We start from the raw sequence: 16101 nt of genomic DNA on the forward strand, positions 1-16101 counted from the left end.
TGCCATATGCCCCCTATCATAAATGTAATGCCTCGTGTGTGACAACAAAGATCTGATAAGAATTAACAGTACAAAAGAAATACACTGGTTGCCATTACACGCAAGTTATGCAAGAATGAACCATTAAATGTCAGTGAAATCATTTCGTACAAAGTACTAATAAAATGGGATTTAAATGCCAATGGCTGATCTAAAGGTCAAAATGACATATTTCTAATATATTTTCCCAGAAACACACGATCAAGTGCTACAAGCAGCGTGTACAGAATATTACAACAACGTTCGTGACTCTGCTGGTCTGCAGATTAGCTTCACGGAACCGTGCCAGGCCAGCACAGGACCAAACAGACCTTGTGCACCTCAGACAATAAGTGATTCGCAACCATTCCACAGCACCAAAAGGATTGACGTAGACGCACAAGCCATGCTCAACTGCAAAGTAGCACTTCTGTACAAGAATGAATGAAAGGAAGGTCATGGAGACAAAAGATTTTGCTGTAGGGCTGGGTGTATTAGTCTTTTGGGGGCCCAAGGCAACAAACCCAGTCATTGGGCCCCGTAAAAATCCATAAAGTAAAATGTTGAAATGATCACGATAGGTTAAGCATTTTGATGCGTTTTTAAAAGCATGTGAGTTAAGACTCAAACAACAACAATCCGTTTTTATGAGAAAACTGGGGGCCCCTGGAAACTTTGAGGTCCCAGGAAATTGCTTGTGTTTGCTTAATGATTTTACAAAAACTGTGGATTGTAATCATACTTCATTCTCAGGAAAAGACTCTCCAGGCATATTTTTGTGACCTACAAAAGTTTTTAAAATTGTCACTCATCACAAATTGTTTAGTTGTGTCTTACATTTCTGTTTGTCTTTTTTTTTTTTATGTATAGTACATACATTAACACATTACAACATAAGACATTGATATTTACACACTTCTCCCTAACAAAATAAATTAAAATCAATAAAAAGTTTTAAAATTTTTCTCTCTGTTGTAAAGTTCAGCAAAAACTAAAGGATGAAGTATTGTATAATAGTCAAATGTATTTTGAAAATGATCTGTGTGACATTATTTACGTGTGATTAGCATTTAGCTAAAAATTAGCACGTTAGCTCACGAACATTAGCATGCTAGCTTAACTTATAGCAAACAATTGGGGCACAACATTTGACTGTATTTTATTGTATAACAGCATTTAACTGCTTTTGTGTTTGTTGGTCCAGCTTTACGCATGCTTGAGTCATTTCTAAGGTGAATACAATTGAAAGAATCATCAACAGGTGTTGATAATTGAATGAGTTGTCTGTCTAGCTGTAGCGGGGACATAGCAAGGGCAGAATAGTTGTCTATTTAAGACGTTGAATTAACTTCATACAGTAATTTTGCCCTCCGGGTGAAAAAAAAATTCAGATACATTAATATTGTAATATAATTATCACTTTCAAAGAACCGAAACTTGTATTACGGTAAGCCAACATAAAATATGACATTTTAAGATGTACATTTGCCAACAGCAGTGTTTCCCAGCCATGACCTGGCCAAGGCACATCATTTACGATTTAAGATTTAGCGCACACCCCCAAATGAAAATTTGACCCAAAAAACGATACACTTAAATAGCGATGATCTTGTCTTAACTCATTCACTCCCATTGACGGCTATAATTGTCAAAAATTCATCTGAACTATTTCTATTAGTTTAAAAAAAAAAAAAAACTTTTGTTAACAATAGTATGAAAACTTAGAATTTTTTATTGTACATTTAGAACAGATATAACATTTGTGATTAGTCGTGAGTTAGCTATTGAAGTCAAGCGATTAATTACGATTAAAAATGTTAATTGCCTGACGCAATTTTAAAAAACAAAAGAAAAAATGATTACAAATTAGGGGCATCAGGCGATTAAAATTTGTAATCGTAATTAATCGCATGACTTCAGTAGTTAACCACAAATGTTATATCTGTTCTAAATGTACAATAAAAAAATCTTTGTTTTCATACAATAGTTGACAAAAGTGGGGAAAAAAATGTTAAACTAATAGAAATAGTTCAAATGAATTTTTGACCTCTATAGCCATCATTGGCAGTGAATGAGTTAATATACTCACAAATTTACTTGGTGTAAAATCCTGGCCTGCTTCGTTGGAACACAAAGTAATTATTCCATTGTATGAATGGCAACAGGTAAATATACAAGTTGATTGTTCCTTCGTCTATCAAGCAGATGAGCATTTAATCATTCTGCCTGTCGCTATACGTCGCTGGCATAGTTATATGAACAAATAAACATGATTTATTAATTAATTTTCAGGCTAATTAAATGTTAAATGACAACATAATTAGAAGTGCCTCAAACCTGTCGTAGTCCTGGCAGATCTCACCCACAGCTATCAGAGCCTTCAGGTACTCGTTTGGCTGGTAGGGGTTGATGTAGTGCAAGGAGCAACTGTTCCTGGGGTCTCCGTTGGAAGCTGTGAAGTCAATGGCGACCTGGCGAGGACGAGAATAGTGCGATTTGAAAAGCACAGGGTCAACAACGCAACCGTTTATCGCCAGAAACGATTATGTCAGTTCATGTCAGCGATCCATAAATATGCAGAATAAAAGATGTGATTGGCGCCAAGTTGTTGCTCTTTATGCGCCCACGCAGATTGAGCACAAATTCCCCTCCGTTCGGATTCTGACAAACTTTATGTAACGCGGCGGTGGTCGGTATTAATATTCATTGCTTCGGGAGTCCAACTGATGATGGAAAAGGCGCACAAGAGGGGGCCCACCAAAGGGCACAAGTTGAAGGAGGCTCAACTGAATCCCCGATGCTGCCTACAATAACAATTGTAACCGTGCACAGGGAGGGAAAACGAAGTTGAACAATTCTGACTTTGAACAAAGCACATTGTGTGTGATGCAAGCCTATTGTCAGTTCACACAGCGCAAGCAATTAAAATGGTGGCGACAGCCAGGTGAGAAAACAGCATCATTTACCGTAAAGTGAATCTGGCATCCGCCCATGATGTAATCCAAGAAGGAGTAAACTCGATGGAGCTACGGGAAAAGAATAAATATTTCTTTCAGTGAAAATAAAAAACTTTAAGTGTTGAGTGGGTGCTCGCCATCTGCTTATAACCATCTGTTTAAGGCAAACACTGTCATATTGAATGTTGTAGTTTTGTTAAAAAGAAAAAAAAAGTCAATTTTAATGAGATTTGAAGCACAATGAGAAATGCAGGCTCACTAAAAAAATGCTGGGTTATATACGTGTCTATAGGACCCAGTGGCAATTCTAGCTTGAGTGGCACCACACATATTGCACATACCCAAAACTGCCTGATAGGAATGCATGGGAAAATCCATAGAAACTCAGATGGGATGTTTACTATCATGCATTTGTTTGCTGAATTTGATGCAATCTTGCAGTCCGTTTTTCTAAGTGGTATCATGTGACAAAAAAAAAACCCTGTTTTTTTTAGGCTAGTCAGTGTCAAGTGAAACTCAAATCTTACCTTGACATCATTTAAGATGACAACGCCTGAGTTTTTATAGTTTCTTTTCTTCTGTTTGTACTTGGGATTCACACAATCCCATGTCACCTGAAAGATTAAAAAAAAAAAAAAAAACGACATCATACATACTGTAGGAAATATGCTTTCGCCACTTGTTGAGGCAGTTGTTTGGTCCGTGAGAGGTTTTAACGATGAGATGCTAATAGTGACATAACTGTCTCTCCACCGCCTCTGCTTCACTGACCTTATTTCCGCTGGAGATTTTCTGCATTTCTCTGAAAGTAGCGTAGAACTCTCCGATGAAGTCATGCTTCCCCCTGGAGTCGTAATCCCACACGAGGCACTATAGACACACGCACACACACACACACACAACACTTTTCATCTTCTTTTATTTCTGTTTGTCAGACCCGTACGGCCATACTGTAATATTCATCACTTGTTACACCGACACAATCTAATGACAAGCACTCTATCAAAATGATGCCTTTACAAAGACAATAATTGTTTTGACACTGTTAAAAGGCTCCGGTAACTGCGCTGTGATTGGTCGTTGAGCTCGGAGCAAAATGTGATGTCATTTTCAGTCGACGGCAAGCCGCAAAATGGCTGCGCCCTGAGATGGATAACAAATGAGTGGACTTTGATCCTTAACTCATATTCCACAAATGAAAAATTAACCAGAATGCCATTTTGACTAGTGGAGACACATACAGCATATTATGGGAAACAAATGGGTTTGCTTCCTCTTTAATGCTGTTCAATGCAGGAATTTGAATTTCAAATCGCTACTGCCAAGTGTAGCCAAAAAAATGAAACTGCACACTCCCTTTATCACATACACAATGTACGTATGACTTCACATCCGCAGACAGTGGTTGGGAAAGTTGAAGCCAAATCCAGTCCGAAAACTATTGGGTCTGAAAACTCTAAACTATTAAGTGTTAATCTGCTAATTAGAAGATGTTTGGTCAAATAAAAAGCCTATTGTAAAGATATTTTGGGGCAAATTTCTACACTGAGCAGCTTTAAAGAATATGAATGAATACATTCTAAAAATTGTATAATTTAAATCAAATTAAAAAGATACAAATCCTTAGAAATACAGTATGCCGTGATTCATTTTTCCGTATGTAAAACTGTAGTTATTATTTAAAAACATGAGAACATATTGAAACAGCTGCCAGTATGATGCAGCACCAATATGAACCACTGCAAAAATAAGTCACTTTTACTTCTCTGTATCAACATTTAACTTTTGCAATCGATTCGTCACAAATTGTTTCTATCGGACACTTTACAAAAGACTTTCAACACCTCACAACATCTGATATTGTTGGAAGACTATAACACGTTGTCTTCGTACATCTGCGCGGGTCCGACAATATGAAAATGGGCTGGTAATGGAAGAGCATAGCAGCTAGCCTTGCTAGCTTCGATTATTCCGAGCTAGTCTTAAAGGTTTCAAACCGGTGGTACCTAAATGTTATGTGTGAACTTCATTCATCATAGAAGTTCTAAAAATATACAAGATACACCAACATTGCAGCACTAATGTCACATGACATACACATACTGAAATATATTACCAAAAACGAGACCTGTGGCAAGTCCATCCTCAAATACAATCAAAGCCCAAGTGACATAAAAACAGTGAAAGAGGCATGCTTCATTTTTTTAATCTGCCTATGATGCCTGATCATAAAAGGAAAAACGGTAATATTCCGGCAGATGGGTTGCCAGAAAAATATTGTGAAATAACAGAAAATTACTTTCTCGTAAAAAAATACGGTAATTTTCCGGCAGCTGGAGTGGGCGCCAGAAAAATACTGTGAAATAACAGAAAATTACTTTCTCGTAATTTTATATTTTTTTAACGGTAATTTTCTGGCAGCTGGGGTGACCGCCAGAAAAAATATTGTAAAATAACAGAAAATGACTTTCTCGTGAAAAAACAAACAAACAAAAAACAGCAATTTTCTGGCAGCTGGGGTGACCGCCAGAAAAATATTGTGAAAAAACAGAAAATTACTTTTTTGAAAGATTAATCACATTGTTGTTGTTTTTTTGTCATATACTGTTATATTACATACAATCTTGTTAAAATGATTGTTAAAAACTGTAACTGTAACGGTAATTTTCTGTTATTTCACTGTATTTTTCTGGCGCCCCAGCTGCAGGAAAACAATTTTTTTATTTTTTTTTCTACAGTGCAACGCATTCATTGCGTAGTGACGTAGAATGGCGGCAGGCTCTCTGCCTAGCAATGTGAAATGCCATGACAGTCCTTTAAAAAAACAACAACAACAACAACAAACTTCAACTTGACTTTCATCACATTATAGCCAACAACGAAAAATGTTTTTGACTGTTTGGAGGTTTAGTACTGGCTCATACCCAATATTGTGGCCATTGAACATATAACTATTGTACCACCGGCAGTTGCTATTTCTCATTTCCTCGCTTTTATGATTCCAGCTGAGTCAAAGCATGAAAAGAAATTGCAATATTTTTGGGGGTCGCTCACCTTAAGCTTCCTCTCCTCATCACAGCTGCACAGGGATATAAGAGACACTTTGAAAGGCTCCCAAACAGGATTCAGGTTGTTCTTTATAACCTGTTTGAGGAGGAAGACAAGACATTCAGCCACGTAATTGTCAGGAGGGATGTCAACGACTCAACCATAAAGATGATAGCGTTACCTCCGTTCTGTGAACAAGCTGCTCCGTTTCATCATCGTTGATACGATAGATTTCCAGAAAGGGGTCAGACTTGCTGAAAAGGTCCTGAGGAAGCAGAAAAAGGAGACGTGACTAAAGTGTCTGGCCGAGAAAAAAAGAAGAAGCTGAAAATGAAATTGAACAGTGTCATCTTTTTCATACATCATTTGGCTGCTTTCTTTTCAAACTCATCACGAGGCTGAGGCAACATTACCAAGAAGTGTAAAATAATGATGGGTTATTCCAACAATCATCTCCATGACATTTGCAAGCAAATATCAACGAGAGAGCTTGTTGAGGTTGATTTATGGCCGCTGATTGCGGAGGCAGATGTAATTGTGTCTGTGATTAAAGGTCAGAGAGAAGCAGCACAAACATTGACTGCGCCGCGAGGTGCCTCCACCTTCGGAGAAGCGCGCGAAATGATCGTCGATGGCGGTGTTTTCACACGCGAGCTTCCACATCGCGCTATTCCGCTTCGATATTGCCAATTAAATACGCGGCCACAGATCATTGTCTCCAACAACACACTTCGGCGTATTGCAACTTATAGCTGGTATATTTACAATATGGAAAGCTCACTGAGAGAATTTACATTTCATTATTTTGGAAAATAGCTCCAAAACTGCTAACCCGACTGACATGAGTGGGGAGGGCAAATATTTTATATTATATTTTTTCCTTTCCTGTTTATGGTTCGTGCAAGTGCGTGTGTTGTCTTGTACAACAAATGAGACAGTTAAGGCTGCATTTCCTGCCACATTAGCCCGATACCTCTCCTGAGGGACAAGAGCGTAAGGAGCTGCAGCATCCTGTCTTTGTTGTCATAGCAACGGACAGATCGGACAAGTCCAAATGTAATCTCGGGATAATTACAACGAGCTGAATGAATGATCAACTGGCACAAGTCATTATGTGTAAATAGGATATTTTATTGTTAATTCCCCCGTGACGTTCAGTGTAATTGCCTGAGGGTGTGGGTGTGTGTGTGTGTGTGTGTGATCACTCCAACCTGTTGCCACACACACACACCCCCCCCACACCCCCCCCCCCCACACACACACACACACACACACCTAAAAACAACAGCTCGTCAAGAATAAAACTACTCATTGTAAGTCGGGTCACTTCACGTATCTCAAGGTGCGGAATGGAAAGTGTGAAATCAATCCTGCTTGAGGAGGATCTAGCGCAATGATATAATCGATGAGGACGACAACGAGAGGCTCAAGATCATGAGGTCACGAGCTCTGCTAAAAGTGGCAAAGAAAATTACTTCCATGCGCTGTATATGACTTTAACGTGCAGAAATGGACAGTTTAGATGCTTCTTTTGAGTTTTAACATCGTCATTTGAACAGTTTTAATTTTGTCAAGAAATTTTAATTTATTTCAAGTTATAGTCTTTTGACTTAAATCAATTCATGTTGTTGTCATGATTTACTCATATGATTGTATTTTAGTTTTAATCCAATTAAAAGATACATTTTTACATTTCAACTTCGATATAGAAAATTAGAACACGCCTATTTGTAATTGTAGTTTAACATGCAAGACACATTTAACACGACGTCTTTATTCAACTTTGTTTCAATGAAATATGTTGAACTGACAATAGGTTGTCTTAAAACTTTTTAATCAAAAAATGTTTTGCATAATTGCCTGAGATTAATTTATTTAAAAAAGTGTGTTTCATTCATCCTTATGATTAAATTGTCACTACGTTGTTTTCGTTCTAGTCATTGACAAAAGTGTCAGTCGTTTATTTATCATCATCGTCTCAATCAATGGCTTTTATTTTAGTTTCCCGTTTTATTTTCATCTGGATTTGACGAAAAATATGACGAATTATTACTTTTTTTTTGTATCTTCCCCATGGCCCAGAGTCCCAAAAACATTTTGTGTGTGCAACAACAAACAACATCATGTTAATAATATGCAAGGTGAGCTTGATATTTAGCATCGCATTTTGGAAGCCGCCTATTGTTTGTTCCCACGCTGACAAGCACAACGATTTCAAAACCTAATCATTTTCTTTCCTAAAATAAATTAGGCAGGCGATGATTGAATTAAGTTTCAGTAGCATAAGATTCTATCAAGCAAATATCACATGCAAAAGAGGACGTGATTTCTAATCAAGGCCCTCGATCAGCTCAGTCTCAGGAGCGGCTGTAAAGTGTAATTTTGGATTTTTTTTTTAATCAACACTGTGTGCAAAAAGTTTTTTTTTATCCAGTACTGCCGAGATGCTCTGAGCCGAGCGCACAAGGCTCCTCCGGAGAACATGAAGCACTTTCACAGCATCGCAGTTCAATTGGAAATAAACTCCAGCTGTCTTTTTGATTGAAAAAAAAGAAGAAAAAAAAGAAGAGAACTAAATCTGACAATGTGATGAAGAACAGCTCAGGTCAGCATTGGCCATCTCTGATGTGAAATTAGATGTGATACAATGTGTTGATAGCGGCGCCTTACGATACGAGTGACGTGGGTTACAAGTGTTTTGAGATACGAGCTGCCGTTTGGCTAACACTTTTTTATTTGTTATTTTACAGAATAAACCGAATTAACACAATTGCGACAGAGATTTTGCTACAGCTCTGCCATTGAATCACATTCGATTGTTGAATGATAGATGTGCATGCAAAAAATAAATAAAAATGTGCGCCCCGCTCACCTTATCGTCAAGCTTCTTGGCACAGAAGGACAGCTCCACATAGCCATTATTGCCGGAAATTTCCTCCGCATGCACCTGAGAGGAGATAAGATTTCATTTTACGATGTGACATATTTAAGACCTTCACCACTCATGCAAAAGATACACGTGACCTACGCTTATAAAGTCAACGTCATGCTAAAAATAACAGTCGGTGAAAATATGAAATCTTGTGACACCTTTTATAATCATTGTCACTATTACATCCACACAAGTGACCAGTTCACCCATGCACGACTGGTCGCCAGTCACAAGCAGGGAACGTCAACGAGAATCAACCGCAGTCCGCTTATGGAGCTTCATTTTTCATCAAAAGCGCAACCATAACGGCGGTTTTGTGGTAGACTGCGGATAGTGAAGTGTTTCATTAAACTTTTAATTAAAACTGCTTTGCCGGACACTTAAAACAAGACATGAGAGCACTGAAGGGCTCCGATTTATGAATGTATCTGTCTGTTAAAGGGATGTCGAAGGTACACGCGCGGAAAAACACACTTAATGGGCCATTGCCTAATAGCTGCTGCATTATGGGGACATGAATTCTGTGAGAAATGAGAGTTTTCCGTGACGTGTGGTGTAAAGAGACTTCTATTAACGTCAAATACTGAATACCAAAACTGAATAGCATACACATTATGATTGTCATAAAAGAAAATATTTCAGCCTTTTTGCCTGCTAATATAAAAAGGAAAACTTCAGGATGGAATAAAAAGTAATAAAAGGACTTGGAGCAATTTATGTTTATTTTTTTTAGAAAAGCATTAATTCACCTGCGAATTTGCGTGCGTTTTTAATTGATAAAGCCTTTAAAAATTAAAAATTTACACACCTCACTAGTCTAAACATGACATTTGGATTAATATTACATTTGTGGAATATGAGTTATGCAGCAAAATCCATCTCAACGGGCGACCATTTTGCCACTTGCTGTTGACTGAAGATGACGTCACAGTTGCCCAGAGATCTGGCAACGACCAATCGCAGCTCACCTGTTTTGTGAAGCTGAACTGTGATTGGTTGTTACCAGAGACCTGAGCAAACTGGGATTTCATTTTCACTCGACAGAAAGTGGCAAAATGGCCGCCTTGTGATATTGATAAAAACTGCTGGATTTTGCTGCTTAACTCATATTCCACTAACACAATATTAACCAAAATACCTTATTTAGACTAGTGGGTCTGTACTCTGCAGAAAACATATTACTGTCAATAACTTTTTGCGGGGTTGACTTCTCTTTAATAAGGAGAATCAAACTAAGAGAATTCAGATTAATAACCCAACAAAAGTTAATGAAGACAGATTTGACCATTTGTGTTGATGAACTACTCAAACTTATTTTTATTAGGAGCACCAAAAGTCTAATTTCTGGAGTCGGATGAATGATGATCTTTTGGGTTGAAATGAATGTTGCAACTGTGAAAAATGACAGTGTGTATATCTGCTGACAAAGTAATGTGGTTACAAGTTTAAATGATTTACCGTGATGGTGGATTTGCCAGCATATTTTCCATACTTGAGAAGTAGCGGCTTCACCATCTTCTTTTGGGCCACAATCTGCAGAAAGCACGGAACGATTGGCTCAATTACACATCCCCCCCAAAAAAACAGCGATTCATGTGACGAGCGAATGATTCGACAGGATTTGTGTGTAATTCCCACGTACCTGACCGAGCGTGCACTCCACCCCACCCAAGAAGTCATCATCACGCGTTCCGATGCTGTGAGTGCCGTGGATGTCGTACACTTCGAATCGCAGCTTCTGTACTTCCTCAAAGTAGTAATCCAAGGAGAAAACCTTGGCGAAGACAGGGTTCAAGTTGCTCTTGATCACTTCTGTCCTGTCCAGCTGAGAGAAAATATACCCAATTCAACTTTTGCACGCTGCTGACATTTCCTTTACATCAATCACGACTGAATCGATGTCAGAAGGGAGAGGCAGCCTTTGGTCGACCAAAGGGTCAGTCACAACTTTGCAATTATATTCTCACAAAGGAGAGAGACGTCATCAAACAAATGTGCTATTATTGAGCTGGACCCAATCTCTTATCACGCTCAGTCAAGAGGAAGATATGAGAGAAGATTGGAGGATTCTGACATTTAATCTGAGTACACAGACGACGTCCGTGTCTGACTTCGACTGCCTGACAAGAAAGCTGAGCTATCTGAGGCCCCATCTGCTCGTCCCGGAACATTTTTGCTCTCCCAATGCATAAATATATCCAAACTGTCCAGTGTGATGAAGGTCAAATTCTCTAAACACTAATAGATAGATAGATAGATAGATAGATAGATAGATAGATAGATAGATAGATAGATAGATAGATAGATAGATAGATAGATAGATAGATAGAGAGAGAGAGAGAGAGAGAGAGAGAGAGAGAGGGATGGAGGGAGGGAGGGAGGGCTGGAGGGAGAGAGAGAGAGAGAGAGAGAGAGAGAGAGAGAGAGAGAGAGAGAGAGAGAGAGAGAGAGAGAGAGAGAGAGAGAGAGAGAAAACAAAGACCAACAGAGGAAGATGGAGTGGGAAGCCTGATGGGTCGTCCAAAATGGCAACCTAATTCCATATGACGAAAAAAAGAGAGGAAATAATATGAACGGAACAGAGTATAGAGGTTTTCTCCAGGTACTCCGGTTTCCTCCCACGATCTAAAAACCTGCATGTTAGGTTAATCGAAGTCTCCAAATTGCCCATCGCAGTGAATGTGACTGTGATGTTTGCCTATATGTGCTCTGTGTTTGTATTTGAGGAAAACCGACACATGGTTTAAAATAAATCACAAGGGCCGCGCAAGCCGTGCCCCGCGGCGCCGGCTCGCGGAAGCCATCGGCTCCTCGTGGAAGCCGTTCGTCAGTGAGGCGGGCCATCGAGGGACCTTTGCGAGAGAGAGCGTTGACTGGCTGGTCTCACCGGCGGCTAAGCAGGGACCTCCGCTCTTTCTCTCACGAAGGTCCGCCGCCGCCCATCCGGGGCCCGCCAGCTTCTGCGAGCCAGCAGGCTCCGTGGAAGGACCACCATGTAGGAAGCGGCAACCGATTTTGCCGAGGCGGGCGAGACAGAGAATAATGTCATTAATTATGCCTGTTGTAATGGCATTTTGTACATAAAAGGTACATCTATTGAAACTGAAAAGCAAAAAAGCATGTAGCCTATCAATATTTCTTCAGGTGCAGACATGAAACACAGTGTGTAGACTAAAGCAGGTTGGCCACGCCCAACTCATTTTGTAAACAGAAGCGCTTGGAATCAGGCGAGCTTTGGCCACGCCCACCAAAATCCGTCCGTTTGAAACTGGGCTCACAGTAGTCCATCTTGTGGAGCCTGCATTTGTACAATAAGGCGAAATTTTACCCCAAAAATATTTTGGATACAGTATTAGGGCATCCAGTGGATGGTTGTTGTCGCTGCAAAACTCATGTTAGGACACCTTTGAACATGGCTGTAGACTGAGCATAAAAACAGCAAATAAGTGGGGGGTGGGGGTGGGGGGGTCAGCAAATAACAGAGGATATGTTACCACCACAAAAATCCACAAATGTGTGGAGGATAGCCACGTCTCTTCATCATTTCTTTCCTCACCATCCTCCTCCTCCTCACATTGTGCCATCTGGATGGACAGATTTGGGATGAGTTTGATGAGTCTGTTTGTTGATGACACTTAATCTAGGCAACAGAGGATGGGTTCGTGCCAAAGAATGTGATGTTGTTGTAGGTATGAAGCGTCCGCTACAGACACGTCCCTGCCATGGGAAATTAAAGTTCCTTTTAATCAGTTCTTCTCAAAGACTTTTATCCGGATAGTTTGATCAACCACCAGCGTGGTACCCTTTGACGCACGTCAACATCTGTTTTTTGAACACATTCATTAGCATGGACACATGAAGGTTGTTTACATGCATCGGCTGGTTGGCAACAAATCAAAATGAGCATTTCAGCTGGAAATTAACCGAAAGAAAAAAGTGAGTAGTCTCTGAAGAAAGTTGCATGGTGGCGAATGGTGAAAAAGTCAACACACCCCTGTTCAAATGCCAGGTTTTGTGATATAAACGAATCACTAGTACACTAAAACATGGTGATGACAGCATCATGCTTTGGGGCTGTTTTTCTTCAGATGAACTAGGGCCTTAGTCAAGGTGAAGAGAATTACCAACGGTTCAAAAATAACAGTCAGTGTGAGCACAAATCCTTCATGCGTTTGTGTCAGGAAAGGCCTACTAGAACAGCTGAACTTTATTTAGGGTTAGGTAGAGCAATTTAGTAAATGGCGGCAGGTGCGTGCTGACTCCCATTTAACATGACTTTTGAATGTGACTTGTATACAGTGCAGGTATAAAAAGGTGTGTACACTTGTGCAACCAAAATTTATTGCAGTTTACTGTTACTTCTTGAAAAAAAAAAATCAATTGAGTTGTAAAGGGTTTAAGCCATATTAATGGTGGAAACGTTTTGAAATTATTCATCGTGATCTCATTCTAATATCACAAAAACTTGGCATTTAAACGTGTCGACTTTTTATGTAGACATTCTGCTGTGTTCATGCCACACTGAACTCAGGTCAGTTATTCCATTTGACAAGCGTGTCTCAGATTACAGCCAGAAAAATCCATATCTGCCCTCATTGCTCCCTGCCAAGGTTTTTTTCCCCATCATTCTGAAAATTTGCATCTAAATACACCATATTCATAGGCAGTAATCTAAAGTTAGTTTTGACATCCAATTTCCTTCTTTTCTTTTTTTTTTTATTAAAAGAATGAGAAAGTTGTAACTGAATAACCTCCATTGTTGTTGGCATATGCTCAAAACTTAACAGTGAAATGACAGACTTGCCTCCTACACTCAGCCTGGGAGCAGTCCAAGAAAATAAACGTTGAAGCTGGAGCACAACTTAAGCGCTCTGTATATTAACAAGTCAAAACACTCTTAGTAGGAAATCGTATGAAAAACTGAGCAATTTATGACCTGGACCAGGACACCAACAACGATGGAGAATTTAGATTGAATTGAATTTACACAACGCGCATGTTTTTTTGGAATGTGGAAGCACAAGAACATGTAAACTCAACACAGTAAGGATGGAGGGTTCGAACCTCGAACCAACCAGCAGTGATTTAGACATGCTCATAACTAGTCTAATATACTGCCGGGCCAGAGAAAATATGAATTTACGTAAGATCGATTTAGTATGAAAATGAGTAAAGAGGTATAAAATTGTGGCGAAATCATTTTTTTCAAAAAATTAATTTCTCTGCGGGAAGCCCTACAATCCCACACAATACTGACATTAGCATCCACCAAAACTATGACAAAATAAAATCAAAGTTTTTCACCTCCGTCCACTGTCCGTTGGTCTGTACCATGAGAATCACGCAAGGGTCTGATTTATTCAGAGTGTCTCGGTCCAGTAGAGCTTTACAAGACACCCGCAGCTCTACTTTGGAGACGCATGTTGCCGGACCACCGAGACTGGTGGCGGGGGAGGTGGCCTCCTGAATGTCATTCATCCTGGCCCGGGGACGAAAGGAGCAGCCGAGCAGCAAACAAGTAGTAGGAGATGTGCTCTGTAAAACTGTGAGGGATGAGAACAGGAAGTGGTTATAGGCAAAGGAGGCTGACAGGAGACAACTGAGCAGAGATTCCTATTTGGTCCCAAGGGGGACTTTTGTGGGGCATATTATTTCACCTCTTATGAGGGGTGGTTGGAAGCAGGCTTTTAGGGACTCTCGATTACATTCCTAGATGGATACAGTCGTGTCAAAATTATATACAAATATATATAGAATTTATTTATTTATTTATTTATTTATTTATTTATTTATTAAGAGCGAGTGAGAGAGAGAGAGAGAAAGCAATTATCTGATTAAAAATATATATATACAAGTGCATTTTTAATTAAAATTTAATTTAAATTTAAATAGTATTATATTATATTGCACTCTACAAAAATGTATAATAATTTATAATAATTATGCTAATGTTTTTTTTGCAAGATGTCTTGCTTCAATTCAATAGATATTGTTCCACTCCTTCCGGTGTGCTTGTCTTGGCCACCTAGGGGCAGTATAATACAGTATCTACTCTCAGCTCCTGAGTAAGAAATATTAGTCTAGAATGCATGCCCCTGATTATTGTTATAATATCGATCTATGTGTTGTGCCACGTAAGCCGAGTAGAGTTCACTACCATCATACAGCACTCCTATCTCAAATTGTTGCTTGCAAGTCAAAGCAGAAACAAAATCCGAAAGGCAGCTTGTATCTCAAAAGGTTGTTTCTCAAGACACCGCCGTAGGCGATATGGATTATCGAACAAGTTTATGCATCCAGACGTGATTATTTCCAGCTGATTTCGGGTGCGAGGAGATGGACACCCTGAAGTGACACAGAGTAGACATTCGCATTCACACATTTGCACACTTTAGCAATTCGTGCAAAAGGAAGCCAAAGTGAAGTCACACAGCCACAGCGAGAACATGCACACTCCATACAGCTTTGAACCTGGAACCTGAGGTAACAGTCCTTCTCCACTGCATGACAACTACATTGATTTGCTTTCAGTGCTACTCACATTAATTCTCTGGGGGAAAAAAGGCATACATGTTGCAAACAAATAATAGTATTTTTCCCAACCACAGTACCATCTGCTGGATCTTTTCCCGCACTGCCACATTGAAATATATATAAATATATATATATATATATATATATATATATATATATATATATATATATATATATATATATATATATATATATATATATATATATATTAAGCGTGGACAGTGCCGGGAACCAAATGGTGACCCAAAAACTACTCAGAAGAGCTTTGCAAAAATTCTCAATTAACACGGTGCATCTGTTTCTGCTAAACTGGCAAGCAACACCAAGTGAGTCAAATATATATATATATATATATATATATATATGACTCATAAATAAAAAATATTTTTAAAAAACTCAACATTTACTACTCTGCTTCCAACATATGACACCAATATTTCTAGTAAAGACAATAGAAGACGTCTACTTACTTATTTGTCCAGGGGTTCAAAAATCCAGGCTCCTCATTCCCTCAGTGAGATACATTCATGTCACTCTTCACTCTTTATTTACTCTTCTCGTAGTGTGCCACGTTTGGATGCTCTCCCGTAAAGCAGCAGCTTCATTTGCCGC

General features: G+C 39.1%; 1 protein-coding gene across 1 annotated transcript in view; it reads right to left on the bottom strand.

Annotated features, from left to right (window-relative positions):
- Positions 1-16101, bottom strand: part of cpne7 (copine VII) — a 33490-nt gene extending 17389 nt beyond the window's left edge. The window contains exons 1-11 of the mRNA XM_086070942.1: positions 15960-16101; positions 14260-14498; positions 10598-10780; positions 10414-10488; positions 8896-8970; positions 6205-6288; positions 6030-6119; positions 3747-3845; positions 3503-3589; positions 2985-3044; positions 2356-2489 (exon numbers count right to left, since the gene is read on the bottom strand). Coding sequence (XP_085927068.1) covers positions 2356-2489; positions 2985-3044; positions 3503-3589; positions 3747-3845; positions 6030-6119; positions 6205-6288; positions 8896-8970; positions 10414-10488; positions 10598-10780; positions 14260-14433 — 1061 coding nt within the window. The 5' untranslated portion in view covers positions 14434-14498; positions 15960-16101. The remainder of the gene's footprint in view (positions 1-2355; positions 2490-2984; positions 3045-3502; positions 3590-3746; positions 3846-6029; positions 6120-6204; positions 6289-8895; positions 8971-10413; positions 10489-10597; positions 10781-14259; positions 14499-15959) is intronic.

Source organism: Leptonotus elevatus, chromosome 3, assembly GCF_054856555.1.
Source record: "Leptonotus elevatus isolate MCC_2025b chromosome 3, RoL_Lele_1.0, whole genome shotgun sequence".
Taxonomy (NCBI): Eukaryota; Metazoa; Chordata; class Actinopteri; order Syngnathiformes; family Syngnathidae; genus Leptonotus; species Leptonotus elevatus.